This window comes from Falco peregrinus, chromosome 2 (assembly GCF_023634155.1).
Source record: "Falco peregrinus isolate bFalPer1 chromosome 2, bFalPer1.pri, whole genome shotgun sequence".
NCBI lineage: Eukaryota > Metazoa > Chordata > Aves > Falconiformes > Falconidae > Falco > Falco peregrinus.
Genome location: NC_073722.1, coordinates 92,212,509 through 92,227,300, shown reverse-complemented (window position 1 = coordinate 92,227,300; position 14,792 = coordinate 92,212,509). Strand labels below are relative to the sequence as shown.

Here is a 14,792-nt window from a genome sequence, read left to right as displayed (position 1 = left end):
GGTACTTGCCTTGCAAAGACTATACAGGATGATCAGGATGCCACCTAGGAAGTAGCTGCTGGATGGATCATCTCCCATGATGTATTTATACCATAGCTGGATGGGCACAAGGGAGCGGAACAGCTGGCTCAGCTCCTCAATAACCAGATAGAACTTTCCCTGTAGAACAACCAAACAAGCAATACATGATTACTGTCAGGACATCAAAAGAAGAGGACTTAATGGGTGCAGGGCATGAAGCTTATAGGGCTTGTGTTCACTGTCCACCTGCGCACTCTGTTAAATGGTGCAAAGACCAATATTCATGAGACACAGCTTTCTTTGCAGCCATTTACCTTGGTACCTTGAAAGCATAATTATCGCTTTGCTTCATAGTGTTCCTCATGCTCTGTCACTTATCCAGGTATTCTACACTTCTGAATCTTGAACTTTTAGAGCAGGTTATAGATTACACCTTGTTGCATATCTGGAGAATGCTACAGGACACTAGCAGCAGCGGTTAAGGCTTACTGGGGTTAATATGATGTAAATTGTGGATACTATTAATAATGAGAAAAGGAATGCAAGGTAGGTCTCTGATTTTATACCCCTTCTGAAGGTACAGGGATTAAATGTAAGGTGACATTGGTCTTCCTGACAACTTTCTAGATCATCCCAAAGAATCAAATTAATTATCTATTTGACAGTATCCCCCTCCTTCCACTCAGGTGTGTGTTGGCTCTTGTACAGTACAGATAAAAAGACTGGTGCTGGAAAAATAAAAGAAAACCCTCAAGGCATTTGAAACTCAAAGATACCAAACCTTCCTGAGGAGGCTAAGGAAGGGAAGGGGGGAAGCATGCTGGTTGAAACACTTCTCTCTCAAAAGAGACTCAAAGAATGGGCAACAACCTTTGTAAACCTTCACCAAAGCTGCCCTTGCCATTCTGGTGTTTATTCCAATGAGAAAGTTTTCCTTCATTGAAGGACACCTGCAAGGTAACAAACTCTCCTGGCTTACTACAACCATGGAGTCCAACAACTGAAATGGATTTTTCTTACCACATAATTTCTACTTTAAAGCACCTGAGACTAGGGAAGCTGGCTAAAGGCAGCTATCTAATTTAGCTCCCTTCTTAACGAGGACCCGTTTGTGTTCTGTCCTGCCCTGTTTGGAAGGGAGAAGTGGTGACAGGGCACTAGGTCAGGGCAAGCTGTGAGCCCAGAGCTATGCTTAATCTGCAATAGCATTATCTGGACTGAAAGATTTGTTTTACACGTGTCAAAATTCTTTTATTTGATAAGATCATGGAGACAGGGAAATTCCCCTGGAATTTTGCTGTGCTGTCCCAGTTAGCTTTGTCATCAGTGATGTCATCACAGGTCAATCGTTAATTGGTGAGATTTGGAGTGGGGATTAAGTCCTCTGCAGTCCATGAGGCTAGCAGCAGCTAGTGCCCTTCCCTAGGGTCTCAGAGATGAGATCACTCGGCAGGCCATCCTGCCGTACCGAACAAATCGAATCCTTCAGAGAGCTCTGGCATTCTCATGATCTCATATCCCCCCTGGGACAAGGAGTGAGGTCACACCAGCAGTTGCTAACAGACCTGGGCTGCTTTCTTCCTCTCCCCCCATTCCCTCCTCCTTGTTAATCCCAGGTGGCATCACATAGCAAAAATGTAACAGCAACAATCTGGGGTCCTAAATGCAAGCAATTTATTAAATTAGCACAGAGGTCTCTATCCTGCCTCATGCTTCAATACAATCATCATTTATTTCAGGAGCCCCTGTGACAGAGGGTCGCAGTCTGCTAATGACTATGCTGTCACTTCCTTCCCTTCTCTGCCTCCCCCTCCTCAGCCAGCTCTGATGAAAGCTACCAGCAAGCTAAGGGCAGCAAACTGTTTGCTTTTCCTCGACTTGTTCCTCCCACCAGGCTCCTGCTCATCTTCTTTTATTTAGCCTTGCTTCCCTAGCAGGCTGAGCTGGGACAGGTCATTGCTTGCTTTCTCATTGCATCAGATGAAACTTCTGGATCCAGCATTTGGGACATCAGAGCTGAAATTCTTCTACAACAGATGCTTTTGAGGCACTAAAACACTAGAGCCCACAGCAAGACATAAGGAAAGACGGGTCCCAAACAGCTCTAGCGGTCCAGACAGGTTGTGAAATTGGAAGTGGCAGAGTGGCTCTAAAATGAACATGCAGCAAGTGACAAATCTCAATTTTCTAACCACAGTATCTCAATCGTTTACAAATCTTTCAGTACTCCTTTATCTAATGTAAATCTTCTTTTTTCAATGGTAACTGCAGGGTATTAGGATTTCTTAGCAGCTAGATACTTGTTAACACCCCCACAAGAGTGAAGTTAAGTTTTAAATGGATGCATCTCTTCATCCAGCCCACTAACACCACCCACTTGACCATTTAAGAGAGCCCTGTTGATGAGCTTAGAGTGATTACAGCTGGGAGGAGGAAAGCAATACAAGGACAGCTGAGCATCATTTAGAAGAGAACTAGCGCTACAGTAAATGCTTACAGAAATGTAAGTTTTGTCAGGCATCTCAGTACAACACACCAGCTGTTTTTTAAACTAGGAAAAGTGCCTATAAAATAAGAAATTTGATTAAGGGCTGCAGAAGTGGGGGTCTTCCTTCTGAGCCAGAATCTTAGAAAATAAGGATTGTTCCCTACAATTTCAGCACTAAAATTTAGCCTTCTGATAGCAGTAACTTACTGCAGACAGCACCTATCACTTGTAAGCACACTCAACATACCTATCTTCTGCTTTTCAGCTTTGTTATACCTTTCAAAGCCTAATCTTTGTCTGAAGCGATATTTTTTCTGAAAACTTCAGCTAAAGTATTGCAGCTATGTCTCATCAAGATTAGGAAGAACTGTGTTTTATGTTAAGCACAAATGCAATCATTTTTCCTGTGCATCTTACTGGGAACAACAGCCTGAAATAAAGCAAGGCCTGTGTCTCTTAGGTGTCTCTTCCTATTTCATAAAAACCCGATGTAGATCTGGGAACCTTTTTATGAATATGCTCTATAGGGATCGACAGCTTTCTAAGATCAGCGAAAGCTGATGAGCCTGTAAGCCAGCCCCAGTACATGACTGGGCTGTGCAGAAGCCAGCCCTCCGGAGCAAGCATATCTACCTTGCTGGACTGCAGAGGTTATATAGGATATTACCTGAAATTATGGCTCCTGGTTAGGGTAGAATCAGCTACCAGAAAAAAGAGTCTCTGCTCTGCTTTCATCAAGCCCTTGCAACAGGTTGTAGTTAAGCCTGATTAAAAAGTTAGTACCCTGTTTACGCTGCTTCCTCTGTAGGGTCAGTTACTGTAAAAACTGACGGTCTACTACTACTGTTATCAAACACCTCATTAGCAAAAGCGGCAAAGGACTGTGCTGTGGATCTAATTACAGCAACTCTGCTGATGAGCCTTGTGATACCACATGGTGAAATTTTGATATTTTTCTTCTTCCAGAATGCTTTGTCAATGACTCATATACAACCCTCCATTTTCCTCTACCTCTTTCAACATGCAGAGAGACCATTTTTTACTTTAAATCAAGCACTTATTTTGAAAGCACAGAATTCAAGATTTTCATACAATTGCAGTCTTCCTTCTGTACATGCAGTATGATACAGTCTGTAATAATGTGAACATACACTGTTTTTTCACAGAGGGTGGGTGGTACTCATTGAGCATGTAACTTTTTAGCATTTTGTTATATCCTCATTACTTGATGGCAGTTCTGCATCCTATCACTTCATGTTAATTGAGCTCTGCCCAGAAAATTACTAAAACCCCTTCAGTCTCTTTATGACATCACCACTAAAATAAAAACACTTTAAAAAGCCCCTTATTTTCACATTGCTGGCTGACATAAGGGAGAGCTATTCTCTGCTTTTTCTAAATGGAAACTTGAGACACAGAAAGACTAAGGTGAAGGTAAGGTGGCTTTGATGACCAAGGTGAAATGACTGGGATTAGACTCTTTAAAAACACTTAATTTTATAGATCACATTACCATTAAAAGCTAAACTGCTGGCTTCAGTTTGCAGCTGCACATGACTTTTCTAGAATCACATAGGAATTATTTGGCAAAATGAAGGATGGGATTTAATTCTCCAGTGTAGTATTTAACTTAAACCTGTAGAACATTCTTCACACAATGGTCTCTTTGTTCTTTATGCACTTCCCAGGTTCTACAACAGCTTCTTTCAATACCTTGCCTTGCTTCATTTGTGGGGCACAGTATACGCTGGTGATGGATGGAAGAAGTCTTACAGAAAAATAACATGGAATCATATAATTAAAAATTGAATCACAATATATACACACCAAAACAGGAATATTACAGCTGCAGAAGCAATGCTAATTCTCACATAGCCTAACCAAGCATTGACTTTGTAGTTTCTTTTGACATAAGGTTTTGTATAAGTGTGCATGTGTGCTTCCACAGAAGGAAACAGAAAGGCATATAAAGGTTTTACACAGTGGAATTAAAATGGGATGTAAGAGAACTGAGAGAAGTTGCAATGAGGCAACTGTAAGTTGTGATTAGCACTCAAGGGAAGTTCCAAGTCTCACTTATTCTGTTGCCAGCAGCATTAGGACATATTCTGAAACAGGAAGATGCTAGAAAAAACTTTTGAGACCTGCTGGCAATTTGGATCAGAGGAGAGCAGGCTCTGCTGAGATTTCTGGTCATATTGCCAATATAAGAGTGTTGGGTAGGAGCATAAACAGGATTGTGGCACAGAGGACGCTGGTGAAAATCCATGCAAGAATAATGAGGAGTAATTCCAAGGTGGGACTAGAGGGGAAAATGAGATATTTCTTTTGTCAGTGAACAGCATTTCTGAAAGACACATCTTGGATATCTTAAACTGGAAAGTTGAAACTTGAAAGGCACTTAAAAGCAATGATGCCTTTGAAGCTTAGTAGCAGTGACTTTCAAAGTGTGTTAAGGAGAGGGACAGAAAAGAGTCCCAGTTCCTCAGCACCTAGTCTTATGGTTTAGTTAGTCTTTTAAAGCAGTAAATCCTGCACTGCTGACTCTGGAACATCACATGTGTTCCAGGCTGCAATAGGGAAAAGCCTTTGCAGAACCATCACATAGCTCCTGTGACTCTAGAGGATCAAAGCTCAGATTGTTGTCCGAGAAGAGTGAATCTGAATGAGTTCCCCCAAACAGTATCAAAGATCCTCAAGGCAAGGGTAATGAAGGATAGGCTACCACCTATCTGAAAACACCACTTTAGCCACACTATTAGAGAAACACTAGGATTAGCTTGCTTATCACACAGACAAGGAATGGGAAGATCTTTACCCAGATTTTTTTGGTAACATCGTCTATACGTTTGCTCCCAGGACTTGTTTTAATGCTTCCATGGTTTTTTGATCAGCATCTAGAGGGCTCAAATGCTCCAAGAGACCTTGTTTTTCTCAGGACAAAAAGAAATGCACACAAACTTCATGTTAAATGATTGATAAATATCTGGCCCCCTGATGAAAGAGAGGCTGCAGGGACATTAGAAGGCTGCTGCCGTTACTATCACAATTAATAAAACTTCCCTCTAGCACCTTCTCTCCTAATGTGAGCCTTCTGGATGAGGCTGTGGCTTAGAGAAAATGCTTTGGCAGGAGCAAACTGTTCCAACTTGCCCCCTTTCCCCCAGTGCAGAAGGATGGACATTGTTTTATGCCATGGGTTGTTCTACATGAATGACTAGTGCAAGAAGGAGCTTGCTGCTCAAGCAGCATAAAATATCTGCACATGCAAGTCATTTGTGCAACTAATCACGGGATAGAGCAAGGGTCAGCCTGCCCAGTGAGGCTGGGAACCAGGATTTTGGACCATAGTATCACACAAGATGGAAGGAGGGTGCAGAACAAATTTAATCATAAGGGAAGTGCTTGTTTTCCTTAAAATAACTGTTTAATTATACATGGCTGCGCACAGAAACAGGCAGTGGCATGACAACCAGAGCAACCATGGACATGTCTGTGCTCCATTGAACATGGAAGACCATTAGGGCTACTCAAAATCAAGTCTTACTGGCTTCAAACTCACAAAATACACAGATCAGCTGACACTGTAACATGTCACCTTTAGATAATTTGCTTCAGTTGAATGATCCAAATCATAACTACTTTGTGCAAAAGATATTCTAATATTTTTATGTCCAAGGTGCAGCTTCAGAAGGAATATGGGAAGCTTAATGTGCCAGTGTACATGGCAGAGCTGCAAACTCTATACTAGGAAACGTGGTATGCACCTGAAAAAAGGTACCTGGTCCAAAGTCCAAGTGCAAAACTATGTAAAGAATGGCTGCCACACACAGGTCAAGTTTTCTCCAACCAGGTTTGATGGGATAATATTTAAAAAAAACCAACAAAATAAAAAAAGCCCAACTAACCACTACCATAAAAGCACCAAAAAAAAAAAAAAATCAACAAAAAACCCCACCAAGCAAATATTATCAAAGCTGCAGCGAGGACACCGCAGTGCTAGTGTGGACTAGTATTTGTACACTTGCCACTGACACCATTTAAACAGCATAAAGCAAAAACTTCACAGGTAATGCCAGTCTTGCCACAAAAAGCTCATTTGCAATGTCTAGATCCAGCTTTCAAACAAAACTGACAAGTATTTACTCAATTGTTTCAATGCTATGTTTTCAACAAACAAATGTTAGTTTCCCTTTTCAATTTTCAGTCTTCTGGAAATGCAGCCCCTGGTAACTTGGCTGCACATCTGTACTGAGCATGCAAAGAAAATTCTTACTTAGGGCCTTTCTTATACACCAGTCATTAAGACTGTTGGCAAAAAAGTGTCCTTGGTATCTTTCTCCCCTATAGAGGTAAGTATCTCTCTCTCTCTAAAAGAACCTGGGATACCAGTTTGTTACGATTCCTTGGTTTGGTTTTCTTTCTTCCCCCCTCCCCCAAATGCTTTAGTCCATGCTCCAGGATACCAGCTTAGATTGCTGACAACAGCATGAGGAGGGGATGGGAGACTTGCAGGCACCTGGGATTTCCTGAACGAAATATTTGGCAACTGTGTCTTTTTATTATTTATTTCCTGATTTTTAATTCCACCCCCCTCAAGCTGTCATTCCTTAGCAGTGAAAATGAAAAGCTGCCATTTATGTGTGTACAACAATGAAGGCCTCGGCAGGCCACATGGCTCCTGCAGTTTAATTTACTTTAATTCATTTTATATTGAACCAAATGATCTTATCTGCCTTTTTAAATGGAGAGCCTTCAGCATGCAGGGTGGGAGCCAAGCCCCCCTTCCAAAGAAATTATGAGCCCAGCTGCTATTAAAACTTGTACTAAGCTTGATGTGCCCATCACAGCTCATGGGGGAGGAAGGGACATCTTTAGCTACAGGTATGCTCCTTCTCCCACAAACTCCCCCTAATTACTGAGGTGTAAGACTGGAGTCTGATGTTGAGGTTCTCTTCCTTTTTTTCTGCTTCTCTCCTATTTACAAGCTCTCCTTTCCCTGCCTTCCAGCCTGATTGTAGTCTCACAGCCTCTCTTGGCACCTTTGTTTTCTGGGCTGGTTTGTAACCTGGGAAAGTGTGGGATCATTTTGTCAAATTTTCAGTTTTCCCTCATTCTTTGGAGGGGTTTCTTGCAGAGATGTTCCACTTCTGCATTATTCAAGCTTGGAGTACTGTGGCTAGTTGTATCCTGGCAAGTCCACATGCTTCACATTTCAAGCACTCACGACCATGTTTACTGCCTCTGTATTCTGATTGCAAAGACAAACAACTTTTTCTGCCTTTTAATTCTTGTTTTCTTTTTCTCAGTTAAATCATGAACTGATGCTATAAATCCAACATGGTTCTTGACATCATCTTAAACCAAATACTGCCCTTCCTGTGATGGGGTCATCCTAGGAATACATGACCCAGGTACTTCACATTGGGAGAACTGAGTGCTCTAGCCCAAATTTTTAATGTGTTTACTACCAAAATGAAAAGATGCATCCAAGGTAAGCAGTTTTGTACCATTCACTATTTTCATTAATGATCTTGATGTACAGAGTAGGCTTATCAAATATCCACTTGACACTAAACCGGGAAAGGCTGTAAACATGCCAGAAAGGATTATAATCCAAATTAATCTTGACAAACTGGAGAAATAGTCTGGTAAACGGGTAACTGAAGACAGCCTAGAAGAGAATAATAAGATCTGGAATGAATGATCTCTGAGAAAAGACTTAAAAATGGTATTCTTCAGTTTACAGAGAAGACTAAGGAGAGATGAAGACTGTGTAAAAAAACCCCACAATCATCTGATCTTGCTCCAATCAAATGATATGGAGAGGTAAGTCTTAAAAGAAGGACATTCAGAGGAGATGCCTTGTACTAGAAAGGCTATGCATCAGTGTAAACAACATAGTATTTAGAGAAGACTAGAATCTCAAGGAGCCATGTAAAAAGCCAGACTAGCCTTGGAAGTGCCTTTGAATTTCCAAAATGAAGAAAATCTGAAGAGCCTGCTCAGAGGTTGAGTGCAGAATGATCAAAGTTCCTGATATCCCATCCATGGGCAAGTTTTATAATCTATTACTGACTGCCAGCAAGAAGATACTGCAAGGAAGCTCAAGATTAAATACCTCTATCCCATTCACAGCTGTGCTGAACTCATCCCTGACAGTGAAGCAATCTCCACTTCAGGTCCTGTATCATGGAGAGCTAGAGACTGCTGTTCTGACTAGTTATATAGGCAGAAAAATTCTCAGTCTATATATATCCTGAAAAAGTCTTCTAGCTCTACTCTGTGAGTTTATATTTTTCCAGCAGCTTCCTACCTGCTACCATCAACAACCGTCCAGAAGTTCATAAACTACAAGCTAGGCTTCAAGCAGAAACACTACTACAAGCATATAGGGAGGAAGAGAGTAACTTTCTTTTTGGCAAGTATTAAGACAAGCAGAGAGCAAATAACTTGGTAAGAATTTGGTCAATGGAACTGTTCTAAATCAGGAACAGCTTATATTTTTTTTAAAACCCAACAACTTATCTGCAAAATTAAGACATGTAGCACTGTGCTGGCCTGTAGAAGTAAGCTGGGTCATCAAGCTCAGGGAAAGAGCTCAGCTATGTGGTTACCAATTACACTTTCTACAGCATCCTGCAGTTCTCTTGGAGCTATCCCATCCCGGTTTGATCTTGCTTAATTTGTTACACCAGATCTTATCCCTGGTTGGCTTAACGGATGCAGTGTAGAGTGGGGGATAAAAATAAATCCAGATCCATAGTGGTAGGTAACAGCAGCCTCAGATGTCAAGGGACAGTGAGACTATCAACAACACCCTAAGACAAAAAGGGAGTTTAAAAAAGTGAGAAATATTGCTATCCAGAAAAAGGTATTAAAAATGAAGCATCTGTGCTCTGAGTCATTATAGGCCCTTGACAGATGTGATCTTACCAGCCTCCCACTGTAGCTGCAAATAAAGACCCCTTCTCTTTCTTCTCTCCCGACAAGGATTAATGAGTACTTGGGATAGCTCTCAGACAAGCAAGCAAAGGCTGTGAACCTTTTCCAACACTGCAATTTATCTTGGAAAGACTATTCACATCACTTTTCCCTCCCTCCCCAGGCTGGATTATGCTCTGACCTAGCACATTAATCTCCCAAAATACAATAATAATAATAGAAGAAGGAAAAAAAAAGCTGGACAATTGCCAAAAATAAATTAATAACCATCTCAAATAGCCCTGCTGTGCAGGAAAAAACTGCCCAACTCCCCTGTCACCCATATCATTTCTAAGCAAAACTATCCTCAGTTTAGAGATCCCCTTAAGTGCCCTGCCTGAGACTTTCAGCAGTATCTTGCAACTATATAGTACCTTTCATCCCAACAGATGCCAGAAAGTTTCTTTACCAAATGCAAATAATACACATTGCTACATTTGCCACTGAAACGTAGACACTAGTAAGTGGAGGAAGAGGCAGCATGACAGACTTGTAAAAGTAAAAAAGAAAATATAAAAAGGTATTTCAAGAGAATCTAGTGAGAAAGTTTCAAAAGTTAGGCCCAGTATACATATGATTTCATCAACGTTTAAGTATGTTAACCATTTAGTCAAAATCTTCACCCATGGTTAGAACCGGTGCTGCCTTTTGTGGTAGCAGTAGCTTCAATTTAATACTATTATTACTTTGACCCAAGTGAAACTCCAAAGAGAGAAATACTTGCAATTTCTTTCCATTAAATGAAGACATTTCTGCTTCAGAAATATCTATTTACAGAGATTACTCAAAAAACAAGACTTAGAACAAAATCAACCAGGAAAGCAGTTATCTTACTGCTAGTACCTAGTCCTCAAGCAATGCTTATCCCTCTCTTTCTGGACTTGACCTGATGGTCTTACCAAACCCTTGCTCAGGCCTGTGATGGCTCAAAACCCAAAAAACCTCACTACCCAGGTGACTTTCAGCCAGCCTTTTATCAGATTTTTATGATTTCCTATACTTCTACCCATATTTCATGCTGCAAACATGTTGTAAAGGTATCAGATTATCAAAGACAAACATCTCTAGATCAAGAAGAGAGGCTCTTACCTTTGACTTGATGGCTAGGATGATCTTAGGCAAGGCAACAATTAGGCATTTCAATGCAATGGTGAGGTACTTCAGCACAAAGTCTGCAATCCCTACAATCCACATCAGGTCGAAGAAGTCCAGCCTCTCAAGGTTGGGTTTCAGAAATATAAGGCTGAAAGGCATGACACCAAGGATCAAATACCAATGAGAAGAACCTCACTTAAGCTTCTTGATACCAGCTGTATCCGTTGCTGACTAGAGAAAGCCTAGAAACTCCATTGAACTTTGGTGAAGTTCTCAAGGGTCATAGGAATCAGACATGCAAATTAGTCCCATGGTTCCTCTGAGACTCTCCAATCTGTCTGTTCTTGCCCATTTCTACTGAGGTCAGCAGGTTTGCCCACCATCAGAAAACAGGACCCTACCATATACAAAATCTCTTTTGGAAGACTGCGATTTCCGTAACCTGCAATCCACACTGTAAAAGAGCCTTTGGTCTAATGACAGTGCCTTTAGTTCACAGGCTTGCTTTATCAGATCTGATTGAAAAAGCTTATCCTTTGAAGTCCAAGTGAGCAGTAATTACGATTCCTTGGGGAAGTCATGGCCAAGTCAAGACCACTATGTTTTCTGAGGCTGGCTTGCCACAGGGTAGAACTATTGCAGGGGCAGCAGTTTCTAAAGCTACTTGTGCATGTGAAACAAACTGGTGACAAAGAAAGTACTGTATTAGACAAGTCAGGAAGGTCAGAACTTCAGGTGTGTCATGCTCTGACAGTGGCTTGCCACTGTCTGAAGCAGAACAAGAGCTGGGCTGTGTTAATTAGCAACTCTTACCTAAAACAAAGATCCAAAAACTTAGTGCCCCTTAAATGTCATTGACTGGGCTGAACATTTGCCCTTTAAAGAAGGGGAGTCCAGGACAGCAGAACTTCATATAGCAATGGGCAGGAGCTACTGATGTGAGCAGCAATGAAGACTGGACCCTACTCAGACTGCAAAATCAGGATTTGTCTTCAGGATATTTAGCTACTAAAGCCTCATGGTAGAAAGCAAAAACTTAACAAAAAGAAACAACAAAAAAAGAAGCAAAAGTAAAATAACCAACCCAGAATTAAAAGCCTGAACATGAATTTAAAATACTCACAACATTGGCACAGCACAACAGGTAAAATTACACCCTAAAAACAGAAACAGAATCAGATACTTTACTACTATTCATGCACTAGAAACAGGCAAAAAGTAAATAAATCAGGAAACGAAAAATAAGCCAGAAAGGAAGAAAACCAAACCAGCTATTTCTAATTTTACAGGCCTGCCTTGTGAACAGTCACCAGTCCCCACACAGCAAGCAATAGATACAGTAGCCCAAGCATGACAGCAGGTACCACTGCAATACTCGCAGGAATAAGGCTCTTCAGTTAAGCTGTTGCCCAGTCTACTCGCTGTTAATAAACCACACCCTAAACTGTGTAGGATGGCCCCGGTTTGCCAAAACCCCTTTATTTTAGATGATCTATCCTTTATTTTAAATTAGTCCTATTCATGCTTCTAAGCTTATCCTTCTTAAGAGACACACTGTTGCTCTGAGATGCAAACAAATTTATTAATGCTTTCACATCTTTCTGCCATACCTGTTTCTTATCTTCCATTCCTTCCCACAAGCCCTACACAGAGTATCCCATGGTTTCCCATCTCACATTTGAACCCACACATACAGGACTTCTCATCTCTCCCCCTTTCTAGAAGCATTTTCATACACAGCTGTCCAATGATCAAACCCAAATACATCAGGCTAATTCCAAATGATACCAGGGTTGTGGGTAGACCTTGACTCTTCCACTGCATAGATAGTATTGGCAGGAAGAAGCAAGAAAGCAGTGAAATAAAAGACAGAAAAAACATACCCAAGAGCCATCTAGCCATAACCCAACTGATGCATGTTACACACATTGTATTTTCAGTCTGAAGTTCTAAGTCCCCTTCAGTGGGACAAATAAAATTTTCATTGGGAGAACAATTTGTATGGTTTTAGCTACTAATATCAAAACTACTTTCTCAAGTAACTAGGTTTGGTATAGCTCCATTTCTTCCTATTTATTCTACTAACATCTCCTTGCTTAAGTTCTGCATTTGCTTCCTGTCATTTAATCCCTGCTTTATAATAAGCAGATATAGTACTGAACCAAATCCACGCGTACTAACTTTTCTGTATTTGAGAACCGCTTTAGTCAGAATTTGAAATTGGAGGCTATCTTAATTACCTCAGATCCAAATGCCTCCAAGCCCTGAGGACACTGAAATAAAACACTACTATTTCATCTCCATTTTATCTCCTGTAATAGACTCAAAGCTTGATTGACTGAAGAGAAAAGAAAACATTATAGGAAGAGGAAAATCAGTAGGTCAATTTTGTATCTGTTTCCAACACCTGCTCTTCATGTTCAGCCACAGCAGTCAAAATGGAAATTCAGAAGCTCCACTATAAGAAGGTATCCACTCTGCTTCAATATATAAGAAAATTGCAAGTGTACATGTTTCAAGCAGTAACACTGTAGTATATCATCACTGGCCTGATTCACTAACCCTGGCCCATTTAAACCCTGGTTATTGTAATTTATTGACAGGAGCATAGTCCACTGGTAGAAGCAATGCACATATTCTTTTCCTCCATTGAAAGGTATCACAAAGATAGCAAATACCTTAGGTATGCACACTTCCTCCCAAAGTGTGGGGAAAAGTGGGCTTCCCTCTTTTCCTCCCTGGCAATTATCACCTGCTTCTATCATGTACAATGGAAATTTTACCCACCTGTTGTACAGCTGCTGAGAGCTGAATGTGTAAAGCAAGTACAAGGTGTTTCCAGTGAGGAAGGCCAGAATCCAGAAGACAACCAACACTGATCTCTTCTCCTGAGCAAGAAAAAGAAGCAGAGAAGATAAATTCAAGGTCCCAAGGGTTGCGCTGAGCCTTTGACTGCTGAAAAATGCAAGACCATCTCAGGGGACACAAATATGCAACCAAGTGTTCAGTAATTAGTTTATTTACATAGGACTGAGACTCAGAAATAGGCTGCTAGGTGAAGACATATGAACACAAGCAGAAATGGCTCTCACCCAGCTAACCTTTTCAAATAAAGTAACTTTAGAGAAATTAATCGAAAACTGCTGGTGAAAATGACAGCCTTACTTGAAGAACACAATTTTCAAAGTTGGGATCTTAGGATGTTTAAATTCTCCTGATATTTAAAATGCAGTTCAACAAGCGATTAAAAAAAAAAAGTCAGTTCCATATATTGTCCTATAATTCTGGACTGTCACCTGTTTGGAATGACACTTCATCAAAGGGGTGTTTTACAAATAGATCCAAAGTCACTTAGAAGAAGGCTTAGCTAAATCAAATATAACATAACCCATCACTACATGCAGCACATATGAATGTTATCTGAATGCACGGAGGTTCTAGAACATGCATTTTTGACTGAAGAAGTAATTAAAGGTCAAAAGACATGCAAATTTTGCCTTTCAAAAGACATGGAACATTATAGACAGAAGCTGGATGGCATAAGATCTTGTCCTGGGTCTTGGCCTTGTATAATTTTGGAGAGTAAATTTTACTCCTGGGAGTGAAAAACCCAGCATTTTTCTTGTGAGCTGATTTATTAACAAAATGGCTCTCTGTAGCTATTCAACAGCCAGGGACGTTAGGTTGAGATTTAAAGCAGGCAGATTAAGGGGCACACTGCTGGAAAGACAGAGGTACAAAGTGCAAGGCAACAGCAATGTATTACATGATTGTGCAATTTATCTGTTCATTCAGTATTGTATCACTTTTATTCCACTGCTGCTGGTAGATGTAAGTATACACTTGTGCCACCCATGTAATTTTTACAAAAAAGCAATTCTAGTCTTGTGCTTTTAGTGCTGTTGAAGTATTCTGCTGACACTGAAGATCATAAGACCTGAAAAGATCTGCTGGTTTCTTTATATTCTAAGCGTATTATTAACAGAGCATTATAAAGATACTAACAAGTGATACATCTACAAAATCCTTCAGCTGAACATCCCAAAACATCAATAAACACTAATAAATTAAATCTCATTATTAACTAGTGAAATAAATAGGTTCCATTGTACATAATGGGAAACTAAGTTGCAGAGAAGTGCTTGAAGATGCACTGCCAGTCAATGGCAGAGTCAGAAGCAGATTACAGTATCCCTGACCTTTC

At 40.6% G+C, this 14,792-nt stretch overlaps 1 protein-coding gene across 8 annotated transcripts in view; it reads right to left on the bottom strand.

Moving 5' to 3' along the window:
- Nucleotides 1-14,792, bottom strand: part of RNFT2 (ring finger protein, transmembrane 2) — a 33,482-nt gene that overhangs the window by 10,521 nt on the left and 8,169 nt on the right. For 6 of the 8 annotated variants that reach the window (XM_055796988.1, XM_055796989.1, XM_055796987.1 and 3 more), the window contains 3 exons: nt 13,376-13,476; nt 10,583-10,736; nt 10-159 (listed from right to left, as the gene is read on the bottom strand). In XM_055796988.1, the coding sequence (XP_055652963.1) occupies nt 10-159; nt 10,583-10,736; nt 13,376-13,476 (405 nt within the window). Of the gene's footprint in view, nt 1-9; nt 160-3,876; nt 8,184-10,582; nt 10,737-13,375; nt 13,477-14,792 lie in introns of those variants that run through there. The other 2 variants (XM_055796995.1, XM_055796994.1) reach the window with 2 other exon arrangements.